The 26,256-nt window shown below is 36.0% G+C and overlaps 1 protein-coding gene and 1 long non-coding RNA gene across 2 annotated transcripts in view; one reads left to right on the top strand and one right to left on the bottom strand.

Moving 5' to 3' along the window:
- Nucleotides 1-26,256, bottom strand: part of LOC139101745 (uncharacterized) — a 48,699-nt gene that overhangs the window by 15,999 nt on the left and 6,444 nt on the right. The gene's annotated exons all lie outside the window — the stretch shown is intronic.
- Nucleotides 10,423-26,256, top strand: part of Trap1 (TNF receptor associated protein 1) — a 39,637-nt gene continuing 23,803 nt past the window's right edge. Inside the window, exons 1-2 of the mRNA XM_070655133.1 lie at nt 10,423-10,508; nt 10,627-10,670. Coding sequence (XP_070511234.1) covers nt 10,661-10,670 — 10 coding nt within the window. The 5' untranslated portion in view covers nt 10,423-10,508; nt 10,627-10,660. The remainder of the gene's footprint in view (nt 10,509-10,626; nt 10,671-26,256) is intronic.

Genomic DNA, 26,256 nt, shown 5'->3' with positions numbered 1-26,256 from the left:
ATGAACGATAGGGGCAGATAGGTTTGTAAATGACGAACGCACTAATGGTAAGTGACAGTGGCTAATTAATTAGTATTGAATGTTCGACACAGCAGGAGCGATTAAACGCAACACCTGAAAATCCTAATCACCTACAAATTATGCCTACTAATAATTAAGGCAAACATAATAACAAACTTATCATTTTTTAAAGTTACGGTAAATATGCTAATATCATAAATTTTAAATAGAAAAACTTAATGTATAATGATTTTACAATTTAAATTTTTATTGTACGCGAATGAAAATGTTCATCCTTAATTTGTTAAAAATCTATAAATGTTTTATAATACAAATAGATTCGAAGTAAAAAGTTTAAAAAAGATAAATTTTCTTGATATATGACTGTTGCTCGTAATTAAAACAAAACTCGTTATAAAGATTGAACCGTAGAAACATAAAAGGATTAAAACGATCACAGCCCGTATCGCTTTTGTTGGTAAATTAATCACAACTTAATTAAATCTAGAGCACACTATGTACCTACTAAGTAAACCAAACTGCTCTGTTTATTAAAAGCACTCATGTGGAATATTAATCCACATAGCTTTATTATAATAAGATTATTTATTTATTTAGAATTATTCTGATAATTTTGGTAACACTAAATTATCTAGCAATAGTTAATAATTATAAATAAGGCGTTGTTAAAACTCACCTTATTTATTATCAAAAGAGAAACTTAAAAATAAAAGTTTTAAACTAAATATAATATTAACTTGTTAAACGTTCAAACTGTAACTTCAAATTCTCACGGCTACGAGAGAATAAACTTACGCGAGCGATTGGAGACTATACAACCAACGATTACACTGCTGAAATTAATTGAGGTCTGTTATTGAGAACAAGATTTGCGTCCATTACATGACTTTGCCACATTTAGTAATTGACACACTAGGTAACTATATAATGTTGTTTTACTCTGCGGGATATTACACTTTAAGCGATTCCTATATACATTCACACACGTTGATACCTTGAGTTTCGATAAATGCATAATAGAAAAAATATAGAATACTCCAAAAACATTATATGGATATGTTCTTTACATTACAAACTCTATCTTTTCTAATAAAAATTAATCTTTTATTAAAAATGTATTGTACAACAGTTTTAAAGTTAATTTAAAAAGAAAAAAAAAAAGAATATATTTTCAGCAAAATTAGCACCGAAAGAAGAGAAATAAGTGACAAAATTAAATTATTTAAATAAGGTCAAATAAATTTTATTATAAATTTATAATTTTAGAATAATATATTTCAGACTAAATTGGTTATAAAGATTATTGAAAAGTAATAAAGCATTATTTATTTCTTTTAACATGTTCAGTGGTAATAATCTTCAAATTTAGAAAAAGTTATAACTATTGAACAAATAATTTTAACTGTTAGAATAAATAATAAACGTATGAAAGAATTACCGATGCGTATAAAAAAATGAAATAAAATTTAGCAATTTACTCATTCGGTTGCAATACATATTTATAATTATATAGATATTTTAAATAAATCTGTGAAAAGTTAATATTAATCGATATAAAATATAAAAGACAAAATGTTTAATAATTTAATAATTTATGAGCCCGACCCATTTATTTCGATAAACGTTTTACGCACATTTTAATTCGCGAGAGCCTCATCCTCTTTTCATTTGTCGAGTATACCAAAAATTTTCCAAAATAAGCCACATTGGTTATCTGGAGGCTCCTCTGCGTCCCCCGAGAACCCGTTGACGAGACGTAGGCTGCTGGATAGGACAAGGGGATGGCAAGAATGAACAGGGAAGGGTGGTAGACACGGAGTTCCTTCTTTGTCGAGAGTCGAATGGCGGACAGACGGACGGGTTAAATTTGCATGGACGCTTGTCTGCGTTTCCAATTTCACGCATGCACACATTCAGCAGCCCCGGGAACAGTTTGGGCAGTCGGCGTAGATGGGAGGGGAAAAGGGGAGGACTGATAATAAACGGCGTCGATTTCGGCATAAATCAAGGTTGTGAATCCCGGCGCGCATCTTCGCGAGCGAGTGAGAAAAAAAAAATAAAAGAGGGGGCGGAGGATTGTAGCAAGGGGCGAGAGGGAGAGTAGGTCCATCGACAACGGCCAAATTAATCCGGCAAGCTTAAACAAGCGGAAACCACCACCCCCCGCAAACCCTCTTGCGGCGAGGAATTCCCGCAACGGACCGTGCGGGATTCCTGTTGCATTTGCATGTGTTATTATTACTATCGTTTAATATACACAGCGCGCCGGAATTATTTGTCCGATGCAAATTTTGTCTTAACGAAAGGCGTCGGGACGGAAACGATTTTCTCATCGAATCGTGGAAACTTGAAATAATTAAACAATCGGGTAATTTTTCAGCGAGAAAATCTAATTTAAACTCTGATTGATATCGCACAAATTCGAATCGCTAAATTAAGGTTATTAAAAAATCATGGGCACAGCTGGCAAATCAATCTTTTACTAGTGTAAGTGCTATTTGGAAATTGCGACATTTAAAGAGATGTATGGCATTCGTTTCTTATTTCATTTCCGTTGCACGTGTCTATATTTCAAGTATTGAACTTCCGGTATTAAAAGTTTAGAAGTTATTCGAAAATTTAGCGAGCATAAATGAGACAACGCTAACGTTTCGCAATATTTACTATGCAATTGCACTTTTTAACGTGTCGAAATTTATAATAGTCTTAATTGTTTACGAGAGAAATATCCTCGTTTATTTAATCAGATTAGTTTAGAAATCTTCACAAGGCTGGACGTGATCACAAAATCTCATGCTCGTATCGCGCAGTTAATATATTCCCTCTTCCGTGACTACAAAATTAACTGTATTGTGATGAATACAACTAACCTTAGCTCCAACGACGAAGATTTCTCGACGATTCATGAGACGATTCATGATACGAAGACTCCACGAAGCGGGGATTCTATCCCGGTAGAACTTCAACAATCGCGAATCAATCAATTCACGTATCAGTTCAATGTCGAAATCTTAATCCTTCGTCCTTAATCGCACACCGGAAACCATCGAGATTGTTGGGAACGTTCAAATTTATCCGACGAGTGAGAGTCAGGTGAATCGCGAGAAGTGTAGTACGGACACTTGATTCTGCACACCGACAACATACGCGTATTCGGCTGTCGACATTAGAGCACGCACACACGATTCCGCACTCCCTTAACGTACGCACATTCGGCTGTCGACATTCGAGCGCGCACTCCCAATTCCGCACTCTCGAGACGTATCTGTGTGCACGCGTATTCAGCATTCAATATATAGTTCGCACACACAATTCCGCATTCCCGAGACTTACACATATTCGACTTCCGATTTAAAAACTCGCACACACGGTTCCGCATTTCCGAAACGTACGCGTATTTAACCTCCAACATATAGAGCTTGCACCCACGATCCCGCGCTGCCGGACATCTTCGATCGCCATCCAGGATTAGGATTTGTCATTATGCCGCTCGATTCGCTTCCATCGAAAAAATCGCGAGGCTCTGTACAGAGGCGACGCGACGCGGCGAAGCGGCGCGGCGAAGCGATGCGGTACGGTGCTCCTTGCACGAACGGCTCGGCGGCGAGGGGGACGAAAGTCTTGTCGCTCGGTAGTGTCTAGGTCACGGTTAAGTCTCTCGAACGGAACAGTATACCCAGCGGCCTGACGAATTTGACACTTCTTTCGCGTACATCACTCCGATTCTCGTGCGAGGCGAGATCCGGCGAAACGGGACGCAACGATAGCGGCGAGCTAGATATTCTGCTAAATGCACTCGCCCGTCTTTCCGGATTCCCTCAGATATCGACACTGTTTGACACTCGCACGATTACGTTACTCTGCTCGACGCTGTATCCGTGATCAAGTACTGACAGACGCGACCGTGACTCACGCGAAAGAGACACCTTTACGCTAAAAGAGACGCGACGAGATGGCGCGACGAGAGGCGCGACGAAAGGGACGTTGCAACATTTGGAACGCTAGGACGCGTTCTCACATCGCGACGACTAAGATCAGGGGGCAACTTCATACGAATCTAGTACGCTTGCTCTATAACCTAACTTCTCCCAATTATCGATCGTGATATAATTGCAACAAAATGCATCGATTAGTGATCGTCTAGCCGATGGTGCTTTTAATATGAAAACATACATCGTTTTCCGATCTTGAAATAATAAATGCGACGGTAAATCGAGAAGCCCCGTAATTCGCATATCCGTTATCTCACGTCGAAATTATTATTAATTAACCCCCGAATAAACTCTTGACCGAAATTTTACGAAGCTTTCTTTGGCTTTTTACGAATATCGTCTGCACGTTCTTTTTGTCTCAATTCGTGGCGTAAAAATTGTATCAAATTAATGCATTAAATCTCGAGATGTAAACTAAAAAAAGATAAAGTGGCTGAAATAGTATGATATTTGATGGCTGTATTGTAAGAACGAAATGAAGATCTTCATACACAAGATCAATGTTCAATCGTGAGTAGCTATCCTTAAAAGGACCGCTCTCATTTTAAAAGATGCGAACGATGCAAACGGTGTGGCGATTGAATACGTACTGAATTGCAAGTGCAAAATGCACCTTATTATATCAACTAGTGCTCCGAATTTTTTGACAGGCGATTGGCTCTTGGCGTGGTGGTGGGGAGTATTAAAAGTGCAGTTCTAGTAGATCAGACTCGGAATCGAAGACGGCAGATCTGCAGACGCGAGCTTCGCGTCAACTCTACGATATTCTTTATACGACGAATAAGGTTATGTAAGAAAATTACGTGATTATCGCAAAATGTTAATTAGCAACGATATGTAAAGTACACGACCGTCCGGGGCGTCAGATTGCTGGTTGGCTGTTGAAATATTCGATCCCGTGGTAAGGAAACTTTGCCATTATTAATGCGTCCTGTCGTGACGTGTTGAATTAATTGATTTCATTAATAATTATACGCCGAGTATACGTGTGCTAGCACACATATTATGTATGACCAAATCACTAGACATATATGCACAATTGAATCGCTAGATGCAAAATGTCACATAAATTTGACACGCGCTCCGTCTGCGGGTTATTGGCGTCTGTATGAAAAATTCAGTTTGCGTTCTTAATTTTGCTATTACTTTAAAGAAAATTGCATAGGCTGATCTTCAACAATGAACTGCATTTAAAATTCTTGAGCATTTGTTCGTTATTCAACGTATTAAATTTTCGATATTAATTATTTTAATTAATTTTATGTCTTTATAACATTAAAATTTGTTTCTGATTTTATTTTGATATAATTTATTTTTTATCAATTTAGTTTCGAAAAAAGCTAGAATAGAAAGAGATAAATGACTAAAGTGAGATTGAAATTAATTTATATTTGGTAAAAATGGATATAAGCCATAAAAATTTTAATCCCGCCGTGCTGAATGCAATAGTATAGATATAAGCTACGCAAAAACGAGACAATCCGTGAAATAAATTTTTTTTTACAGTTTACTAACGCGGAATTTTTATGGATCAAACGTGATAGACTTGTATCAGGAGTGTCAAATCTGGCATCGGACGAGCGATTATTATATCAGGTAAATGAAAATACGGCATTAAAGTTCAAGCCGCGTGAAGTTATTGTCGTCAGTTGACGCGGCGCAGCTTCACGCAGAGCGTCATTGCGTTCCTTTTTGCGCAAAAATGAGTCGCGTACACGCGTTGTCGATACCGCGAGGTGTTGATTAATATCAAAGTACAAGCGAATCGATCGGGGGAAGTGCTAAACGAGCAGAGAATATCGCCGGTGAACATCCAGAACGATACGGTGGCAAAATGCTCTCGGCGTCGCCGTACCGTTGCTTCGTGAGTTTCACATCTCGCAAGAAATGCCGAGCTGAGCGTCGATAAGGGACCGAATTCCAAGTACGATGCACTACAAAGTCATAATTAGTCGCGATGTGCATTGCGGTTTGTAACGTGCTAGTCCGACGTGCAAAAGCTAACCTTAACCTTCATGCAATATAACGAAACATGCTGCGATTCTGGCGCCGCTCGTCGTTGAAGTATTCGCGGTGTCTTCGTAATTTTTTTCTTTTCTCTTTTTTTTTTTTTTTTTTTATCGAACCTATTTCGGACTACATCTTGTATAATACGGATTGCGAAAAGATTCCTTGCGCCGTTGGAGCTAATTTAAAACAGTTGCATGCTCGAAATATTCGATGATAATTATTGCATCAATTTGAATTCATACGAGAGTATAAAAATTTCAAGCACGCCGACAGCCACTGCTCACCGCATTGTTACTGTTGCTTCGTAAAAAGTTTCCACCACGTCCCTTTTTTTGCGCAAAACTGAATAGCGTATGTACGCGTTAATATTGCGAGGTATTAAACAATACCGAAATATGTCTTGTTGAACGACCGTCGTGCGAAAGCGAAATATATTTCACAATGTTTTCAGCATGTTTGCATGATTACTATCTTACGAAGTAGTACGAATCGGTAAACGTGTACGTATTGAAAACATTAAATCGAGTATTGGACGGATGTTAGTTGATCCAGTTAATGAATGATAATTCCAGTGCAAAATGTATTAATAACGTGTTCGGGAATTCGAGATATCCGATCAAATGTTGCGAAATCAAATCGTCTGGAGTTGCGATCTCTATTAAAAACCTAATCTCGTTTTTTTTTATTTTTATATATATATTTTTTTTATATAAAAGTGAGACATTTATAAATATTTCAGAAGTATATTAAGTATCACTTGAGTCACCAGGACAATTTAAATCGTATCTTAACATAATCTGATAAAGTATCCGACGCAAAAATTACAATCGAAACGTCGCGAAATGATCTAGCGCCAAGCATATTTTTCTCGCTATTTTTACAGCTTCACAGATTTTATTCTGCAGTAACATCGTACGAATTAATATTTGAAAAAATATTAAATTACGTGTACCATTACACAGATTATATGCCATGACTATTATCAAGTCTTTTTAACGTATCGCTTAACGGGCGTCGCGTTAGACGTAACAGCGCATTAACCTTCCATTAGTCGCGATATTTTTTATAAACTTCAAATATATTTCACAGATGCACTAATTCTCTCATTGTTTTTCTGAATTTCTTGAAACAATATTTCTTTCTATCAGCAGCTCGCGATCGAGTTTCGAGTTACGCTTTTAAAACTGCTCGCAAATTTCATTTATCGAAGGCGAGTCGCGCTTACGAGCAATCGAGTATAATCGTGCTGCAACCGAATGTAATTGCGTTGTAATTAATCGTGATACGCGTGTACCAAATGCGGAAATGGGTACGTTGTGAACATTGATTCAGTGTTTTTCATATAATTTTTATTTATGAACGGTAATGCGCGTTTATCAAGCGTGGCAGATGTAATCGCGCGCGATCATAATTGATCATATGATTTCTCGTTTACGTGTTATATGCAGCTTCGCGATTAGGCTTTTTAATTAGGATGAATATTGATTTAATTAATTTTTTTTTAATAATTCTGTACGAAGATTCGTGCGTAAGAAAAAAATTAATAAAATTTAAGCACGGAGAAAAACGCTATTTTGTGATAAAACTCTCTCTCGTTCCTTATAAAAATTTAATATATTTGAAAAAGAATACTTTTACGTTGCATAACACGATGATTAAACTCTCTAAAGTCAAAATAAAAATTTTACATGCAACATTTGCCTAAAGAAAATTGTAATATGAAAATACATTTATTCCTCGTATTGTTATAAAACTATCATAGAACAATATTTAAATATTCCTTTAAAATAAAATAATGCAGATGTTCACTTAATTTTCTATTTAGCACTTTCATTTTTATTATCATTAAATTACTATTGTTTCTTTTCATTTTTTTTTTTAATTATTAGTTTTATTCTGCTTTTCGCTTTTATTATTCCGCTAACGTGTGCGCATTTTTTTAACAAAAATCTCTCAGACCAAAACGCCAACGCGCGTTCTACCTTCGAACGCTGCTTTTCACGAGCGTTTCTCTTATCAGAGAGAAACGCTACGCGACACAATAAGACGGAAATCTGCTGGAAGGAAGACGCCGTGAACGGAAGGCAAGAGGGAGAGTTTATCTCGGAAATAAAAGTACGAATAAATAAAACGGGGAACGAATGCACGAATGTTCGTACATTAGCCTTCGCGAGAATGCATCCAAGGATACCATACCCTTGGATGCATCCTTCGATCAAGCGTATGCCAGAAAGATCCTTAGATAGAGATGTCGAGCATAGAGAACCAAAAGTATATTTATATTATACTAATATTCAATGCAAGAATATATTAATATATTATATGTATATTTTTCCTCTGATCTGTTTCTGTTATCACAATTTTATAATTTGTTCTACTTTTTAAATTCTCATAATCTCAACACAGCCTACTTACATTTTAATTATAAATTAAAATAATTTTTGATTTAATAAATTTTATTTTATCGATCTTTTCAAAGTTAAAACTAAGAAAAACGTCTAATAAAATTTTATTTGCCAATAAATAAATTTAAAAAAAAAGAATTTTTCTTTTGCGTAAACTGGGAATAACAGAAATACTAGTACAACGTTTTTTACGCTGTGCAGAAACATGTTAAATAATTTTTTTTTTAATTTAAAACATTTATTACTAAAAAAACGAGGTAACGAAACGAATATATGTAACGTTGAAAATCAGACAACCATAATTTCTGAGGTTGTTCACAAATACACTACCGATAATACTTGAAATGATAAGAAAATCAATATTTAAAATGTCAAATAAATTTAAAATGCATTTACATAGATCTACGATGTTTATAGGACAAAGATAAAAAATATAAAAAATAGTATTGAGTACATACCTATTTTTTATCTCACAAATACACGATCGATATCATACAATAACCAGGAAGTAGTACGTTTGTATCTTTCTTCGCGAATTGTATACTTAACCGAGCTTTCGATTCGTATACCGAGCTTTTCGATACGTGCAAAGACCAATGGTAACAACGTTGCTATTTTATTTAGAAGCGAAGGGATGAAATATTTAAAAATTTGGCTGGAAACAAAGCGATACCATCTATTTCCGTTTTATGAACTTACGTGAACAGCAAATCGACTGGCCATTTTGAAAAATTTAAGAGGTTTTACGTTGTTACGAATGCATATATGCTTTCGCATCGGCGCATAATAAATCTCATAGAATACTAAACTATATGCCTATATTAAACATTACTAGAAAATATTTTTACCAAAACGCAGTAAAAGTAAGGCAAAAGAAGTGACTTTAACTTTATGGTCTTCTTTTTTTTTATTACTTTCTTATTTCAAATGATTACCGTGACACAAGCCCTTAATTATTTACCGCGTATCAATTCGGTGATAGATATCGATGATTAATGATTGCTGTGTATTTTTCCTAAACGAGATCGAAATGCTAGAATTATGCTTATATTAGGATCGTCAGGAAAGTCTGTCCCAATTTATCATTGACATCGTCTCGCATTTTTTGCGATTTCCGCTTTTTGATACGATATCCTGCTTATCCTCGAGACATGCTGCGTGTTTCAGGAATAACGTAGAAAATGGAGATGGAACTAGTTTTGCGTCGGGACAAATTAAATTTCAACGAGCCGACGCGCTCATGCCGACGTGCGAGCGCGAGCGAGTAAACTCGATCGCGCGCGAACGAGCGGCGAGACATGAAACACGCACGCACGTACTCATGCATACACGCGTACGCGTATCCACATCATCCCGGATGCACCAGCGTGCATTATACGCGACGTGTTAGGGGATTTCGTAATTCTCGCGAGAAGGAGGGAAAAAGAGAGAAGGAGAGAGAGAAAGAAGGTACGGAGGAATCCGAGGAGACTCTGAGGGACGGAGGCACGAAGGATTTCGTGTTGTTCTAAAAATCTCCGAGTATTCGTGAAGCTGCAACCCAAAGCCCATGGCTGGGACGCGTACGTGATACGTGTATCGTCTTGTCTAGTATCGACAAGTCTCGAGTCGCGTGATGAGACGCGCGTGAATATATGTATATTATATTAAAAATTAAATCGCTCATCGAGTAAACGCTGATAATATAATTAGATACTAATATTAATTGATAACGAAATTTTTTTGGTACGCACAGTATATACTAGTAGGATAAATACTCTTCGCGCGGAGAGCATTTCCGAAGTCAATACCTCGCGTGAATTATTTATGTATAAATTCTTTTAATGTTGTAAATAATTCCGTTTATATCCGATATACACTCTAAAATTATTTTTTAATATTATATTATCTTATCTATAAAAAATTGATGTAACGCCAAAATTAACTGATAATCGATTTTATTGTTGCCGTTTATTAAATTATATATATTTTTTTGTTACAGATCGACGCAGCTGCATTACTACTATCAACGAAAGTGTCGTCATCTGAGAGGAGGAGCAGGCCCGGGAAGGGCATCATGCCTCGGCGGAGCAACTTTTAGGTGAAAATTAATTCTTTTTTATAAAATCTTTAATTAAAAAAAATTTTACCTTTTTTATTATCTTTATTAATTAATATACCAACATCTCTACATTAATATTTTGCATTTTATGTTACAGTCACCGGCAGAACTCAACAACTCCGCTGAAGCTCATGCAGATTGGTAAGTCGCATGATTTTTTTTTCGTAGTTTTGTATTGCGTTTCTTAAACCGGCAACGTCGTCGACCACTGATTACTCAATTTTAATTATTAAAAAAATTATTATAATTAATTAATGTTTCCAATTACAATGATGTACATGAATTGGAACCTTTTAAAAAATACTTTGTTAGATCGACACGATATTTTAGCGTTTCGTCGATTAGGATTGGCAGGTTCATAGGGGTCACGTCGTGACAAGGGGCAGAATTATTAAATAATTCCTCTCACGAACATGTCTTGTCGCAGTTGGTCGGCTTAGATAATAGGATATTATCAAAGCAAAACTGTTATTTTGATAAAATTGTTTAGATAAAAATCCAGAGAAGCTCTCGTCGCCGTAATTGAAAAACAACCTGCAGATTTGTCGGTCGTTTATTTCCGTAGTGCCTTTCGATAAATCAGACGAGTGATTTTGTTATGAGAATTTGAGTAAATAGAAGTACTGTGTGATAACGCGCGGAAAATTTTAGTCGATTATTATCGATCGCGATTGTAATCATTACTTTTCAAAACAGGAACAAAAAATATTATAAAGATTTATCTATATTTATTTAACTTGAAATAAATTTTAATTTAATAGGATTTTGATTAAACCTTGCGAAAAAACTTTACGTATAACATAACTATACGCTGTACCTAATAACACGTTATAACATGAGGTACCCTGGCATATGTTTTCGAGTATATTTGACAGCCATGTAACAGGAGAAATTGTTACTGGCATCTGCAAACTATTCTTCACAATAGGCAATAAAAGCTCACAATGATCTTCTCTCAACGAAAATAAATCGCGAAGTAGACGTAAACTGCAGTTTACAACGAGAATGAAAGCGGTAACAGGTAAACTTCTAATCAAAATTCTAACGACATAAAAACCATATGAAATTAACAAAAGAACTGTAGCTTTTTTGACAAGCATGATTTTTAATCAGCACAAAAGAACAATAATTTGTTTAAAATTTATTGAAAATACCTTTTGATAAAAATACATGAGTTTATATTTAAATTTTTGTGGGGGGTTTTTTTTTTACTGCAATCGTTAAAACTTCATGTCTACATTTAGTATTATTCAGCAATCCGTATTTCGGTACCGTCGATAAATAACGGTAGTTGTGAGCAAGGATAGCAGACCAACAATGATATACGGCAGTTAAACATACAATTGTCTGTAAATAAATACTGTTATCGATTAACCCGACCCGTTCTGACAGAGTTTAGCGTACTCGCGCGGTACCATCGATCATCCAAAATTCACGACGGAATTAGACAAGATTCGATATTTATTTATGCGATACCGCCGACGATGACATAGTCGAATTCCGCCGCAACGTATTGAATAACGTTTTGACATTGCCTTGAAAACGTACCTGTTGATTAGATAAAAATATTCCGTCGTTTAATTCTGCTTGAATGTTTAATTTTTAACTTGCAAAGAAAAACAGGAATAAGCTAGATATGCGAGCCACGCATTAATTAACAAAAATATAAATTCCCTCTGCGTTCGGTGAGTTATTAAATTTCACTGTAAATTTAAAGTATTTCGCTTCTCGGAAAATAAACGCAGGCAAAAGCGACGTTTCTTTTTTGTGAGATAATAATAACAAAAAAGCAAGAGGGAGGGAGGTGGAACGAGGGGAAGTGGAAACTGTTTCGCAAAATTGCGGACTTTTTATGCAATATATTAATTGTCGCGGTATTTTAAATATTCGGATAGTTTTTGATCGTGCAATTGATAACGGCTTTATCCGCGGTGGAATATTTTATTCGAAAAATTATTCAATTACGGTTTTATTCCCCCTAAAAGGAATTTCATAAAACTCTTGGTTGAAACGCGCAAAATTCAGAAAATAAATATAAATGGTTTAAAATATAATCCTTTATTGTCAATTATACAATATTTTTATTTAAAAAAAACTGCGTGCTCTTGTCAAGGAAAAGCCTATAATAAATGATAAAAGATAAATGAAAGAAATGCGACGAGAAAAAAAAAGGGGGAAAAAAATAGATTAAAATAAAGGTTAAAGAACTCTTATAACAGTGAATAATTAAATTAAAAAGATTGGCGAGAGGAATTTTCTTATAGCTCTCGCGCATGAGGCACAAAGTATTTAAATGATGTAATAAAAAATCTAGTGATCGGCTTCGCGTAGGGTTGTATTACCTTTACGGCGTTCGTCGAGCGCGTCGCGACGCGCACGTAAAGCGCGTCGTTTGCATAAGTCGGCATCGCTTTTCCGCTCAACACAGTTTCACGCAACAGCGAGCAATGCGTCGCGGCGCGGAGCAGCGCGCGGCGCCGCTTCGCGCGGAAAAAAAGAGGAACGCATTCCCACGTGAAATTGCATCGTGCGCGCCGTGTGTACGCGGCCGGGTTTATTAGCGTCGCATTATTTATTGTCCGCGTCGCGACGCTCTAGTTGCGATAATCGAGCCGACGCGGCGCTTGCAAGCCTCGCCGTGCTTTACCGCGCGTTCGAAATTCCCCGGAAAAAATTTCGGGATTATCACACGTTAAGGTAATTACGTCGCGGGATGTCGCGTAACATAACGGATGTCCTTCCGGCCGGTGAGATATTGGTGGCCGTACCAATAAAAGCAGCCATGAGATGTTAATTGTTACCCGGAATAATTTATTGCCAAATATCGAAAAGACTCCCGAATTAGAAACGAAAACTATAAACGTAATATCGTTGTGTTACGGTTTTTTCCTGCTTTTTATTTCAAGCAAATTAATTGCAACACTATTTTTGTTCATTATTAAATAATTGATATCAGTGAAATAGAATATTATTAGAAACCGATCCGCAGCTTACATAGTCGTCACTCAGGTGTCCTTCGACCTTTCCATTCTATCTCTGCCTTCTTCTTAGTCTCTTTCTCTCTCACTCTCTTTCCCTCCCCCTAAGAACTCTCAGGGGATCCTTTAGGTATTCACCTCACTCACGCATTGCAGAGTCATCTCTTCAAGTACCGTGAGTACTCGAGTGATAACCACCTTGGGGCCAGAACAATGGGTAGAACAAATCGTTATATTGGATTCGATCGTCAGTATTTCTCAGTGTGTATAAATGCGTCTCCCGAGAGTGTAAATTCTTTTCTTTTTAATAACGAAGTTTTACGCCATCGGAGTTTGCTCACCGATCTATATTAAGAAATGTTTTTTACCTTTTGTCTTTTACGTCTGCTTTAACATGTCGGAGAAAGACGGCACGATACCAAATATGTACGTAACTTCAGGCAAAGATCTGTGAATTACTACTGTAGACACAAGCAGCTTAGGTACAACATGGCAGTTGGGACTGCTTGGTAGATATAGATACTGTACTTGCGGTTAACCCATCACTCGTCGTGAGGGAACCTCCAAGGTACTCTGATGTTTTATGACTGATCCACCACTTATGATTCAGTACGGGCCTTAATTACATATCTGTCAGAATACAACAGAATAGCGTGACTTATACAGAGTCTTCAAGTAAATTATAATATAGCGAAGAAATAGATTTGACACGTACGTGGTAATTAAAATCTTTTTTTTTTATTATTATTCGCGCAGTTTTCAGGAAAAATTATTTTAACTGACGCGGTCCGCTTCTTTTTACCGAACGTTTTTATCAAACGTTTTGACCGTCTGTTATGAATATTTTTGCTCTGATAAAAAGTCGAAGTTCTTTATCAAATATTTGTGTGAAAACCTAATTATGAAACTTTACATTCTTTTGCTTTAACTTTTTTTTTAACAAATGTCTAGACTCAGTAAAGCTTATCAATCTTAATTTTTATGTCAGAATAAATATTTAACTATCATTATTATTTACAAAATTAACTGTACCGCGGTAATAGAGCTAGTACATGTTCTTTTTTTTTAATGCAATACAGGGAACAGATCTAGAATATCAAAAACCACTGTTAACTCAATTTACAAAAAAAAAATGTGACTGATGTCTGTTTCAAAGCAAACAAATCGATTGTTTATACAAATCACGTGGACAACGCAATCCGAATACTGCACAATAGATATCAACTACATCGAACACTAAAAAACAAACGATTTTTGTTGCCAACAGTGCTATAGACGTTTGATATATTGCACACGTTGTCCACATTAAAAACTACTCCTTTAAGATCCCGCAGTAAAAAAAACTTTGTTGCATAATTATCAATTTTTTTTTAATAATAATATCTTAACATATATACATAATGTGTCAAAAGAATGTATAAAAAAGGTACACAAATTTGCATTTTTATTGAAAATACATTTTCCAACGAGAGTAAAACAAAAACAAAGAAAATAAATACTTTTTTGCTAAAACGAATTAATAATGAACAATTAGATAACATTTTTCGGTAAAACAAATAATGGTTAAACATGGCTCATTTATCCCGAAAAAAATCTTGCATAATACACGTTAAATTAACACTTCCACGTACGTAGATATATTTAATTAAAAATTATGTTTGGTTTAATAGTAGTAGAGTATAATAAATGATTTAGGTAATTTTGTGAAATTTCTTTTTTTCGTGAATATGGCAATTAAATAAAACGCGAATAGTAAAACGTAGAAATATATACGTATTTATATGTATATATCATTTATATATATATGTATATGTATATATCGGTAGGTAGTAGTTGTAAAACCACTGCTCGTCGCGGGCGGCACGTACTTCTCGGTTTTCATCATTTACGTTATCGCGACGTTCCTTTATGGCTCCATGAACAAGCGCGCGCCGCACCATGATGGAGTATCGGATTTGTATCTTACGTCGAGTAATCGCCGCGCGTATATAACCGCGTAATGCGCCAGCGATGCCGCATTTTGTATCGTATCGACGCATACGTGTATGTTTTGAGACATAAATATTTCAGTTGTCGTTTCGCCTCTAAGTCCACTTATTGAGGCTATCGGAAAGTAATATCTTTTTCGCTTCAACGACGACTATCGTTCGGCACTTTTAACGTCTCGAAAATATGAAAAATTAAACAAGTTAAATTATCTAAATATTTTAATCTTTTGATTCAATTACTGCGTTAGTTAATTTAATCAATTTATCTTCAATGTTTCTTTCCCTCTATTTGTCATGAAAAATTTATTCTAATATACTTTAGATATTAGGAATTAAAATAACATTCATGAATTTTTAGTTAAATATTAAATTTAATGGATAAAATAATTCTGACAATTTTCAATTTGATATGTGATAAATATTTGAATCATTCTTATATTACCTTTAAAAAGATTGAAAAGATTTTGTCTCTTGAATTAATTATTAAGATATAAGATTTTCAATAGTTTAACGTTAAAAAAAAATGAAATAAAATGAACTGTCGATGTGTGTCAAAGTAAAAGGACCGAATTTCTCGAAACGTGTACTTAACAATTTACTCTAAAATGAACTTTTTATTTTCTTCCCGAAAAAATTTTCAAAAAAATTAAGACATTCATAATCCACGACACTCAAATCTGTATACGACTCTTCTCTTTTTATTATCCAGCTCATAATCCCCAACCGATAATTTCTCCAAATTTCCGACAAAATTACGACTTCCTTCAGTAACAAACTCAGCCCTCCGCTCCCACAGGGGGTGCCTTCATTAACTTCTTCGGGGTAATCCATAGATTACGGACGCGCCTTATCCAGGTGAAACGTATGGACTGTTCGCGTGCGGTAGTGCCCGAAGGGTAGGAGGGTTGAAGTTGTCCGAGGGGATGGGTGGGATGTCTCGGTATCGGAGGGTGGATCTATAGATCCGCCGCGTGGCGGCTGTCCCCCATGAATCACAGTGGCTATCTGCTAGAATACCAGCTGTATTTACAACGGCACGCCAACGGCGGCCGCCCGGCCGCCTATATCTTTCTAATCAACTGTTTGTCTAATGTCTATGTAAATACGGTATGTTAATTATCCCAATGCGATGCTAACGTGCCGCGCGGCTATTAATCTTGACCCGTACGCGTTTCTTCCGCGCCGTTGTTGCACTTCCTGTCAGCGTGTACCGCCAATTTCATGGTCGAAACAGTATACAAAATCTGAGGAAGTAATGCAAAAATAGAATTTCATCACATTTCTCTTTTGCCGAGAGAATAAACGACAACGGCAGGCAAAATCATAATGTTATTACATTGTACTTTGTTCACTAATTTTTGAAAATTTTACAATTATCGGTACTTATTATATATTATAATCCGTAAATGATATTTATGATTCTGCTTACTAATATTTAATTCAACGATTATACATGATTTTTGGTTATGAAATTTTACTGCATATTTTAAACGTTTATTTTTAAAAACATACATATTATATAACTGGTTCTTTATTCATTAAATTCAGAATAATTTTTGGTTATTCGATGATAATACTGTTATTATACATCATTAAACCGCAAATTTAATCAACGTGCTAATGGTAGTCAACGTTCTTCATTTATTACTTATTTAACGGTAAACATTTGATAATACTGTCGATGAGATATCGAGAACTATATAGTATTGTAATTCTATGGCGTTGCTATCATATGAATATCATTTGAACATGCATCAATATCAGATTGTGGTACGAGCAATATTTCGATATACTCGATTCCATCGAATACGACGGAATTTAACAATTGAATCGCATTAGAATCAACGACATAAATTGATCCCACTGGTAATTACGATTTTGTAATTATATTATGATTGCGTTTTGATCATATCGTGATTACGTTTTAGATATAATATGATAGTGTCATAGTTATGTCGTAATATTTAAATATTTTAATAGGCTTACGCACATACGTGGAAATGCAAAGTTACAAAATCGAGAAAATATATCGTGATTTTATTCAGATATTTATACAAGTAAACGGCCTCCCCTTGTTATACAGACATATTCATAAGTGAATTGTAATATAGTTTACAATTTATCGCGATCAGTTTATTTTGATTTTCCATGCGTATTTATTTATAAATTACATGCATATAATAATTTAATTATTGGTTAATTATAATTGATCGCTAAATATTAGTTATTTGCACAATATTTAACTGATAAATAGCCAAATATTTAACTGATGGTATATTCAGTAATTCATCGAATAGCGAAGACGGCGAATTTTGGTTACCGGGCATTCCTCAGTAGCGAGAAAAACCTCGCTTCGCGCAACACCGAAAATGAGTAATTTCCAGGATTAATTACTGCCCAAAGTTTGAACGTGAGTCTCTTTACTGCATATTAGAGAAGGGGTTAACGAAAGGACTAGGGAAGGAGGCGAAAGGGGGTAAAAGGTGGCACGAGCTGGTACGGTCTGAGTGCTTCTTTTTCGAGGGTGGAATGTGGTATTAGCGCTGTTTCGCCGAGGTACCCTTCAATTTAACCCATCTCCGTTTAAAGCAAAGGGTGGCGAGTAGGTTTCGCGCGAACGACTGCGGCAAGGCGAAAGTATGCCGACCGATGCAAATACGAGAGAAAAATTATTACAGTACGTAAACAAGCTTGTTGTTACGATACTGTTGCACCGTGTGTCTCGTTATTGTACAATTAAAAGGAAATGGAGGAGAATATGCGCGATTCCACGAAGAAATTGTTTTTTATTGTTTCGTCAACGTTGTTACGTTTAATGGTGATTAAATCGGTTTTCTCTAGCATACATTTTTAATTCTGTTTATCAATTTAATCATAATGTCTTTAAAAAGATTCACTCTTGTGCGCTTAAAATTATTTAACAAGTAAGCGTGTACTTTTTAATAACATAATAAAGAGAATAATGGAAACGTTATTTTCTATTGTTTTACGTGACTATATTTTGAGAAACTTTAAAGATCTACGCGAACAAAAGAGATCTGGGAAATTTGAGATATACGAAATTGTTGAGAAGTAAAAAATCTTTAAGTAAAAACTTCAAAATTTGAACTTTTTCTTTTTCGTCGCAGCTATAATGAACGTCGAAAATCTAACAACCTATAAAGATCTAAAGGAACTTTAAGGGCCTCTTCACACCGACCGACCACTTCAAGCTTAGGTGTCTATTAAGCACTGAAGTGCCTAACACTTCAATCTCAGTGAGCTTGCGGCCTATAAAAGCTTATTAAGGCGGGACCGTAGTCAGTTTAGTTGGATATAGAGTGTTCCATGTTGACCGCACTTATTTTCTTATCTACGATGTCTTGAATAATTTTCATTTTTATCTTTTTAATGGATTTCACGAAGGTTTATTTGAAGTGAGAGATTGAAAAAAGAACTTTGCAAATTTTTGTCTTATTTAAAATCTTGTTCAATTTTTCGCTTGTTTTATAATTCTTTTATTAATTTAAAATTAAATATCTTTATGTTTTTTTTTGTTCTCATCGGCGCAGACCTTTCCATAGCTTTTTAATATCAGGTATTGAAAATTTTTATAATTAAGTTTTAAAACTAAATTCTACTAATCTATCTATCGTATCGCGTTGCCTCCAGACAACAAAACGAGAATACGTGCTTGAAGCGTGCTTTATATATGATATCTGACATTTTAGACATTCTTTCCATAATATACAAAAATACGTACGTATTATTTCTGCAGGAAATGTATATTCATATTTTGTTTTGGATTAAAATTTCCAGATATTCGTGGATGCCTCCCATTCTCAACGAATTACATTGAGAGAGAGTTAAAGTGAAGTCTAATATTAAACCGCGGAAAAGAAAGATTTTGTTGCTACGTTATTCGTATTTCTGAAGTTTAATTAGCAGAAACCTTCTACATTTTTGTAATGTAAAAACTTATATTACTTACGCACTAATCTGTCGCAAGTAAAGGCCTCAACTTTACAAATTACTCTTTACTACATTTATTAGAAAAGTAGAAATATATTAAATACTTGTAATAATTTTGCTCGCACAAAGTTTGTTAAATATTATACTGAGACAACATATTTACTGAAAAGTTTCAGACTTAACAATAACTTTTGCATTTCTGAAACGAGCCAATAAGTGATAATTTTACCTTTTCTTATCGCGCCGCGATATCATTTTCCGACGTCGCAACGCCGACGTCGCAGACGCGTGCGAACTCTCACAGCAACTGTGAAGCGCGTAAGCAGTTTTTCGAAATACATTCGTACTCGCCAGCGACGGTAAAACGCTGAGCGAAGATACGTCCGCGCTTTATTATTCGCGCTCTGGAACTAAATTCGCGAAACGAGGATTTACTACGTCATTTCGTCGCGCGCGAAAACGCCGTATAAAAAGTTAGGCGCCGAAATACGCGCGGGCAAAATTCTCCGCGCGCACGATACGTCGAGCGTCACGATCCTCATCCTTCTCCATGTAGATCGCGAAAAGCACCAATTACCATTGTGCGCTGTAATGAAAATTCCTGTGCGACCCTTAAACTCCAATATAGCGAAAAAGAAAAAAAAAAATTAAATAACTCTTCGTCAGCGGTAATAACGACTGCGCGAAAAGCTTATTAAACTTTTCAATCTTTCAAAATGTTTGATTTATAGAAATGTTTCTTATCGGTGCTTGATAAATTTAATGCGGTCTGGCTAGATAATTTCTGAGAAACGTGTACGATGTATAATGATTACATAATTTTCACATCATTATCACATTATTCTGTTTTTACAATTTTATTTCAAGCAATTGTAAGAAATTTAAAGGGGTGGAAAGATTTAAAGATCCGAAACATTTCCAGTTTCATAACTCGTATATTCATATTCCGTTTTAGACTGACATCCATTTTCCTCATGTTAATCTGATTCTTCCTAAGCATAGAATATAAATTCCATTACGAGCTGTTTTAGTGGATCGTACCCCGGACTTTAAAATTATAAACTAACGCTATAAAGATTTCTCAGTTTTCTACAAACATTCTGACATGAACATTGGTAAATTCTTTACTTTACCGTGACATATAACACTCAGCCATCAGAAACGGTTTGCTTTATAAAGTTTCGAATATACTAGAAATAAATAATGTAAATGAATTTTATGTCGCAGAGCTTACAGACGGATATTACATCTGCTCCTATTCTACGATCTAGAAATAAATTAATTAATCTTAGTATCTTGTCAATTTTACAAATCTAGCTCGATAGCTAAAAAGCAACGAAATGCACATATCTTCAAGCACATCATAACCATTTATCTCTAAATTTTTAAGTACTCAAATAGAAATTTTAAAAAAAGTATGAATTTCGAGACTAATTCTAAGAGTCGACAAGCCACGATTCTTTCAATTCGCGGTATAAATCCTCTTTGCGTTTGAACACGGTGTGAGAAATGTCGCTCTGGTTACGGTGATAAAAAAAAAAGGACGATGAAAAAGGGAAGAGACTCAGATCAGAGACTTCCGGCACGCGTCGGTCAGCGACATTGTTGGCGAATGATCGACGATCGCGAGCAGATAGTGGGAACGTAAGAAAGAATGGACTTTGAATTTTTTGTGTCGCTCGGCCACTGACAAATGATGCGCGAATCTGGAAACGCGATGGTGTCGCGACGCCCATGCGTCATCGGCTGAGCAACAAGGTACGCGGGTGCACCACTTCCCTCCCCCGGGATATGCTTTATAGCGCGATTTATCATATTCCGCGCGTACAGAATCCACCGTCCTCCTGATTCCGTGACACGAAATTCACTTTTCACCCTTCGTCCTCTGACCGCGACAAAAGCCTGGCACTGTCAGGAATCGACACTACGGAGACGCCCGAAAGTATCGAACTTTATTCAAGTGAAAGGTCTCTAAAGCGGGTGGGTATATTTTGAGATATGTGTGACAAATTCTGCTCTTTTAAAGGCGAGATAAAAATGAGCCGGAAAATCCAATCTACACTTTAAGCAGTTTCTTATAGATAAATTTTTTCGTTATCTTTGCTCAATTTATCTGGCTAAAAACATCTCGGTTATAAGTGAATAAATATCATTCTTACTGAACTGATCTATTTCTGAATTGATCTATTTTCAAAGGATTGGAGTTACGAGGAAGGTTTCTCGATTTAATAATTTTTAATTCACATTATATTAGCCAGCAGTTTTTAGTTATTTAATCGTAATCAAATTAGGTATTATTTTGTTTATTTGATTCAATTACTTCAATTATTTTATTATTAGTAATCTCGAAACAAAAAAGAAACACATTTAATAATCAACAATTAATTATTAAATTTTCATCGAAAGTGTTACAGTTTGTTCAGCGTCGTTTCCTGCCTCACGGGCTTTCCATATAATATCACGCGACAGACCCCGGTCTTTTTTTCAATATTCTTCGCTCTTGTCCCTGAAGCCCCGGTCTCCGAATTACCTTTATTCTCTCTCTTTAGCGCCGTCGGAGTCAGAATTTGGGTTTTGTCGTTGTCAGCCCTCGGTACGAGCCGGCGAGGAAGCGTATTTGCATAGTTATCTCGGGCGCACAGAATCTGCGAGCGAACGAACGAGCGAATGAGCGTGCTCTGTTTTCGCAGGATGATGATAATTTTTCCTCTCGCGCTATTCACACACGCGTGTATGCAAGTTTCACGGTGTACTTTAGGGCATCGATACGTCCCGGTCTCTCGTTTCGTGCCCGGTTTCGAGAGCTGCGCGTTCGCGCTTAATCGCCGCCGGCCGTCTTTTTCCCGTGCACGAGAGAACAATCTTTTGCGCGATCCCCGCGTCCGATCGAAATGTCCATAGCTCGCAGACATATTATTCGGAGTTAAAAGGCTGCATACACAGTCAGAAACGAATTGAACTGAATCAGATTTTAATACAAAGCGGAATTGCGTTGACTGCTTTATATCGACTTTTAAATATTAAATCGTGTCAAAAACAAATAAAATGTACTGTGCATTATACTGCGTACTTTTAAACGAAAGCGCACACCAATAATTTTGAACGCATATTCACATGGTTTTGCAAAATATCTTTTAAAATATTTTACCCTCCGATAGGATTAATTTATAGTAAAAATGACTGATGCAGAAAAAGAAAATTAATGAAACATTCAATCGACCGGTTCGCTTAAAATTTCACTTACTTTTATTATTGATATATATGCCTTTTATTCCTACTTGTTTAAAACGTTTATTCGTTGTAAGAAAATTAAATGTCCCTGTCTTTTAAAAATTTGGATTTAAAATATCACCGAGATTGAAGGAGATCCTGACTCTTAAAAGCGCTTGATTCCACTAGAATCGCTGGGGCCGTGTATAAGATCTAAATTGTCCCAAAATTCTGGAAATCCCGAATCTTAAAGCTTGGACCTTGAGATACCTCATAAATTTGCATCACGGGATATTCGCGGCGGATAGAAGTCTAAATCCGCGATCCGCGAAGTCGGGAAGAAATCCTGGATCCCAATGAAAGCCAAGAATCTGATGTTGCCTGGCGTGATATCGGGATGCCGTCGATCCGAAGAGAAAAGAAAGGATAGGGAGGAAACAATAGAAATCACGCATCACGTGATTTCGCAGCGGAGTAGCTGGCAAGCGCAACCACTTTAAATGCAGATGCATCCTGCACGCGGATCGAGGACGTCGCTTCCCCAACCCCCATCGTCCCGCGTGCAACCCCTAAACCGTCCTCTGTAACCTCCGATCGCCCAAGTTTATGGTTCTCCGATGCTCTTCTTCTAAGTACCAATAACTGTCCAACCGTCTGAAGCATCGAAATGCGTTTTGCGTGTACACGTGTGCGTTGCACACGTGCATCCACAGAGCTATATATGTCGACACCACGCACGTGCCATAATCAATATCCCGAACATACTTTTCTTTATACCCGTATACTTTCCTCGTGATCTCCGAATATACTCACGTAAACTTTGAAATTCTCTTATTCTTACATTTCATTGTTCGATCATATTTAATTTTATAATTATAGTTTTGATATCCATTCTCGTTTTTTTTCTTTTTTTTTTCTTACTTTGTGAAATTCTGTATTCTTCGTGCTTACTTTATCTTCCCATATATCACTTTGTAATATTCGAATTTTATTCGTTTTCTTCCTGCCTCGAAACTTCTATCTTGAGTTTTCGCGTCTCCTTTTTTTCAAGAAGTTTTGCGCTTCCCTACTTTCTCGATTTTTAGCTACCTTCTGGATTAGTCAATTTTCCAAAATAGAATTTTCCACGTCTTTTAAGATCCAAAGTTTCTAAAAGATCTTTATGTTTGCAATATTTTTCATTTTCTTTAGCTCCCGCATCTTTTCCAAATTCTTTTGATCTTCTCCATTTTCCATGTCATTGATCCGCGATCTTTCACGTGTCCGATCTGCCTCTAGGAAAGTTTCCACGGGAGTTAGCAATTATTTAACTCCTTGGAATACTCGATTGCTGGCGAACCGAGAGAGAATATCCTCCTTACCGGTGTAAATGCGAGACGAGATGCAGCCGACGTTGCACTTCTTGCACTCCGTTGCAACTGCACCGACGAATGACAGCTTTTAAGCTTCTGCCGATTTCTCCGTCTGTCGTCGTCGAAATTCGATTCCTTCTTGAACGAACTTGAAGTCGATGTAGTTCTTCATTAAAAAGATAAAACTCGGTAAAGAGGGACCGTAGATGGCTTCTTTTTTGAGTAAAAATAAAATAAAAACGGGGGGAAAGAAGATTGCTAATTTTATGTTATCGAATACTGTTAAAAGAAAAAAATTAAATGAGGAAAAGATAAATTAAGATAGAAAAGCGAAAAGATTAGTTTTATCTTGCAAAAATTCTTGAAAATAAATTTATCTACAAGTATTTTATAGTAGAAATTAATTTCAATTTTTTTTTAGAGATAAATATCATTTATTTCACAAATTTACTTGAATGTAGAAACATGGTAAACGAGATGTGGACTAATTAATGACTGTTGCAAAGATATTTGAAACTTACAAGTTCTTTTTTTAAAAAAAATTTGATTGCAGACATTTGTCTTACAATTTTTATATTTTTGAGATTTATTATTTTGATAATATTTAATCTTAAATATGTATGTATGCAACAAAATTTGAAAGTTTTCGTTAATTTTGAAAAAAAATCTGATAAATTTTCGATAAAAAAAGCTATTTTTGTAACAATCAAGTACGCTAATAAAGCTCATCAGTCCTATCGTGGCTTTGTTCTTTCACGAAGTGGTGCGAATGTGATGAGACGACGAAGGTTGAAGGTGGAAGAAAGTCCGCAAGGGGTGGCGGGAAAAAAGCAAGAGACGGAGCGGTTTATGTCTGACATGGTAATTTTTATTTCCCGGGGCAAAAAGGCGCGCTTTCATGCGGTCGGAGCTTTCATCCCGTTCTCGGATGATAAAGGAACAGAAAGAGAAAACGGAAAGTGTGGAAGAAGAGAGAAAGAGAAGGAGATACGAAGGCATGCAAAAACGTTAAAATTATGGACCCGGTTTTCCAAGGAGCCGTACATACGTGGAAATGCAAACAATAGAGACTTTCGTCCTTACGTCGGGGCACCGTACTTGCATGCCGGTCGGATCGTACGATTTCTTTTTTATTAATATTTTATTTAAAATATTCCATTGTGTACTCGATACGAATTTGCGATTTATGAATCCGCAGGTGCTTGAAAATATATGATCTTAATAATCGAAGTTTTAAAATATGAGATAAAATTTGTGAAGCGATGTCGGTCGGTTGTAAAAGATAATCTTCTTAAAACTTTGCTTTTTTCTTGAAATTTGATAAATTAAATTCATCTTCTTTTTATTCGGTAATAATAAAAATAAATTTGAAATTGTAACATCTGTATGTAGTAATCAAAATTATTCCATTCTGATTTTTTAAATAATATATTACACTTGTACGAAGCATTAGATCGACAGCGTTTACTGTAGATAAAACTTTCAAGAGAATAGATTTCGAACGTATATAACAACTTAAATATTTGAAGAAATACAAAGTTTGAAGATTCTTGACGCTCCACATCTTTACCAAAAGCATTTAAAGATTTGCGTCGCTGCGCTCGTAAATCTGACACTTCAGATTTCAAAAAGGTTACTTACTTAATCTTTAAATATTTACCAGGTCTGTCGCGAATTGTGGAATCAAGAATGTCTTTTCTAAGTTTGAATTTTTAAAGTCTAAAAATTTTTAGACCAATAAATACCGAGCTTCTACAGACTCGATGGTGCAAGAATAAGGCGCGAGATGCACGTTTTATCGATGTCTTCCCCTTAGATCTTTAAATCCTTAGATTTTGATATTTGCAACTGTAAACTTACTTGTGATATACTCGTGCGTCAAAGCGAAATGAATAAAAGGGTGCTGGTGGTGCAGCGATTTACTCCGGAATATCTCTGTGCGTTACACCGCTTTGGATACTTAAATATCTGAAGCTTCGGAGCCGCGTCGCATCTTTACAAACTCGGACCGTCGCGTCCCGTGGTCCAGGATCGCAAAACCGTTAAATCTTCGGATCCTTTTGAACTCAATCGAACACGCTGGCAGCTGCGAACGTATTTTCGTGACGCATTTTGGCACGTAAACGCGAGAACGGCGAAAGGGGCCGCTTTTGTGGCGACTCGCTCGCGGATAAATCCGCGCGGCACATCTTTCACACGCAGCTTGTGAGCGGAATTGTCGAGCCCTCTCGACTCGCGACTGCAAAAA

This window comes from Cardiocondyla obscurior, linkage group LG04, assembly GCF_019399895.1.
Source record: "Cardiocondyla obscurior isolate alpha-2009 linkage group LG04, Cobs3.1, whole genome shotgun sequence".
In the NCBI taxonomy this organism is placed as follows: domain Eukaryota; kingdom Metazoa; phylum Arthropoda; class Insecta; order Hymenoptera; family Formicidae; genus Cardiocondyla; species Cardiocondyla obscurior.
The sequence above is the reverse complement of the archived record's forward strand: the minus strand, read 5'-3'. Positions and strand labels throughout refer to the sequence as shown.